Consider the following 3,548-nt stretch of genomic DNA (forward strand, 5'->3'; position numbering starts at 1 on the left):
TCGTGCATTGTGCATCACGCATCATTCTTGCGATGAGGTGAAATGGCACTAGCAACTCTCTGGCGCTCACAAGCGATGCCCTGGGCCGTGGTAATTTTTTTTACCCGGACTAAGATCCCCCGTAGGATTTCATGATTGGTATTGCTGTGGTCCTTGGCAAAGTATGTTCAAAGTTTCATAAATTCCACTAAATTTTGACGGAAGTAGAGGTTATATGGTTATATGCAAGGTAAATTATCTGTCCGATTCGTTGAAAGGGATATGTGCCTTGTTGTCGTCTCCTATGATAAAATCCATCCTGGAGGAGCGCAACGTGATCAGCAGCCTGCAGAAAAGGGATTTAATATAATGAGATATAGCTTTTCCCTCGTTGTTTGCATTTCGCAATAGATGTAAATAAAGTAAAATGTTGAAATTCTTGATTAAAAACCGGGAAAAGAACAGGTTTCTGAAAGGATGATTCTCTCGCCACAAATGAGTCTTCAGCAGATGGAAATGAATAAAATTGATATGGTTAGACGGTATGGAACTTATATATTTCTGGTTTTATATTTCAGAAGCCTGTCGCTTTTGTATCGAAGAGTCAACGTCAGAACAGAGATGTGTGATTCCACAGTTGGGGAGTGGTGTGGGTGAGGGGAAGCGGCCGGATCAAAGTTTTGGGCAACAATGGTGAACAACAATAAATCTTCGCAAAACAAAGGAACTATCAAAGCACAATATCAACAACAACGCCTCAATGAAAGCACAAAGGCTCCGAGAAATACATTGACGCATTTCTAAAAGTTGCAAAAGCCATAATAATACATGGAGCCCCCAATGCACGCAAGAAGGGCATGATCAGAGGGAAATACCGTCGTAAAGTCCGCTTCCCAACCACCACCTCAAATAACAAAGAATCCTCCCGAAGAGCAGCGTCCTCTCCCGCCCACCCCAGAACCACCAGACGCAGGTTGCATGGCAGTAGTGCCGCTCCTAGCATCTTAGAGGAACGGCACAAGCAACAGGCGTTGAAAACCGATTCGTCTCCCCACACCACCAGGGAGCCTTCAGCAGCAGCATCATTGTATCCTCATTCGCACGGTAAGCGGAGAAAAAGGAAGAATAAGGATAACATGGCTGCCCCACAAAGCCTCCACGGTCAATATCAAAAGAGCATTCCAGACTTATTCACACAGCTACCCTTAATCCGTGACCAGCTAGTTACGGAGACTTCGAAAACGCAGGATGCAACGATTGACCAGTGTCTCCCGTTCCTGAAGGGGCTTGCCAGCTCCCAGACTGGCCCATTCAATCAATTTGGCGTGCCACGTCTGGATCGGGACGCCCATATTTCGTTCCTCTATGACTCTCTCGAGTCTTACCCTGAGCGGTTTGTCGGACTTGATTCAAGTCGTCCGTGGATGGTCTACTGGGCATTAACCGGATTGCATCTATTAGGGGAGGATGTTACGAAGTTTCGGGAACGGTAGGTTTGGATTCTATTTGTTTATGTCTGATTATAATAATATTCTATCCTATATTATTTTATGTTCTTTCATTTTTGGATGTGCTTCACGTCAGATCCATTTGGTACGGAACGGGGAGTGGCGTCGAACATTGGCGGATCTTCGATGCACGAAGAGCGATAACGTTGTAGAAAATATAGTTCACCTCTCGCGTTTCGTGTTACCATCTCACTGACTTTCTGCTCTGAATACCCAGCGTCATAGCTACTGCTGCCCCGATGCAAAACTCCACGGGGGGTTTTGGCGGAGGACACGGCCAAATGTCGCATTGTGCTTCTTCTTATGCACTTGTACTTTCTCTGGCCCTAGTGGGCGGGCAGAATGCATTCAAACTGGTCAATCGGACGGCAATGTAAGCCCTTCCGACATGGTTTACATGCCGCTTTGTGCCGCTGCATTTTTCATCCGCAGGATACTAATCTGATAGATAAGGTGGCAATGGCTTGGGAAATTGAAGCAAGCAGATGGCGGCTTTCAGGTAACCCTTGGCGGTGAGGAGGATGTGCGGTAGGACTCCCCGAACCACGTTTGAAACGGAACATTATTTACTAAAAAACTGCAGAGGCGCATACTGTGCAATGGTTATGATTGCCTTGTTGGATCTTCCGCTCCAACTACCTCTCGATTCGCCCGCCAGACATGCTGGCTTAGACACTTTCATAAGCGGGTTGCCAGAATATCTGTCTAGATGTAGGAAAAGAAGCAAATAAATGACATGTGGCATCATCTGGGAGGTAGAGCTGACCATTATCTCGTCTAGGTCAAACTTTCGAAGGTGGGATTTCTGGAAGTCCGGGGACGGAAGCCCATGGTGCATATGCCTTTTGTGCTTTGGCATGTCTATACATCCTTGGCGACCCTAAGGAGATGATCAAAAGGTTCGTGAGTACATCTGCTATCTATTCCGGAAGCAATGCTAATCCGTCTCTAGATATATGGATCTTCCGCTCTTAATATCATGGCTCTCAGCTACACAACGTGCTCCGGAAGGTGGATTCGCGGGGAGGACTAACAAGTTGGTTGATGGGTGCTACAGTCATTGGGTTGGCGGTTGCTGGCCCTTGGTCCAAGCTGCCGTCAATGGCATTCAGTCAACATCCACACCATCATATTCGGGATCTGGCAGCCTTTTCCATCGCGAAGGATTGATAAGATATATCCTCAGTTGTTGTCAAGGGCCCCATGGCGGGCTACGGGATAAACCTGGCAAGTAAGTGCATCTTCCCGCCGGTGGGGCATGTACATCACCCGCTTATGTACAGGGACAAATTTGGGGAGTTTATAAAAGAAACTATCGGCGTGGCTGATCCCCCCCCCCCCCCCTTTTTTTTTTTTTAGAAACCCCGATTCCTATCATACCTGTTATATCCTGGCTGGTTTAAGCACCGCACAACACCACCACTTCCATACAGGCATAGCCTCGGCGGGGGAAGCTAATAATCCATTTCCATCCGCATTTTCCTGGTCACATGCACCTGTAACCGCATCAACAGAACAAGGCCAGTCATCTGTTGTTTTCAATGAGGAGGATCGACTAGAAGTCGTCCATCCTCTATTCGTCATTCCGCATCGTGCAGCGGAGAAGTTGCGAGAATGGTGTCAGAAGCATCCGCTCGAAATTTGAACATCAAAAAAAAAGTCCGCATTTGCCAACAAGGTACAATGGCGTTTTGGCCTGGGACGAGGGAGGGCAACTTGTAGGCCTAGTTGAAGTATAGGAGTATGAAAAGTTGGGAGGGTTTTCGTGTATATACATACCTGAATGCACCTGAAACAACTATAGGCTAGCAAAGCTACAACGAATCATGTAAGGCCAAAACCAGTTGTCTTTTCAATCTCTCGTACTACCTGGTTCGATATTTATGCTCCTCTCCTACTGGATCAGATATCTTGGCGCCATTGTAACTGTAGCTGAAGAGCGAGTGTCACCCGGGTCACGTTTTCCGGAGTCAAAAGCAACCTCTTTGCTTGCATTCCTCCTTGCGTCTCGGTCGCAAGGTTTGATCATCTTGAGGACAAACAGTGTTACATCGAGAAGTG

The 3,548-nt window shown here is 47.0% G+C and overlaps 1 protein-coding gene across 1 annotated transcript; it reads left to right on the forward strand.

Moving 5' to 3' along the window:
- Positions 1 to 131: 131 nt before the first annotated feature.
- On the forward strand, positions 132 to 3,132 carry HCAG_06093 (hypothetical protein; the record flags this gene model as incomplete). The annotated part of the gene is made up of 9 exons (XM_001538438.1): positions 132 to 161; positions 558 to 588; positions 796 to 1,468; positions 1,705 to 1,860; positions 1,941 to 1,999; positions 2,269 to 2,390; positions 2,440 to 2,498; positions 2,545 to 2,718; positions 2,847 to 3,132. The coding sequence occupies 9 exons, from the start codon at positions 132 to 134 to the stop codon at positions 3,130 to 3,132; spliced, it is 1,590 nt and encodes a 529-aa protein (XP_001538488.1).
- Positions 3,133 to 3,548: the final 416 nt, after the last annotated feature.

Source organism: Histoplasma capsulatum, genomic scaffold (assembly GCF_000149585.1).
Source record: "Histoplasma capsulatum NAm1 scaffold_7 genomic scaffold, whole genome shotgun sequence".
NCBI classification, from domain to species: domain Eukaryota; kingdom Fungi; phylum Ascomycota; class Eurotiomycetes; order Onygenales; family Ajellomycetaceae; genus Histoplasma; species Histoplasma mississippiense.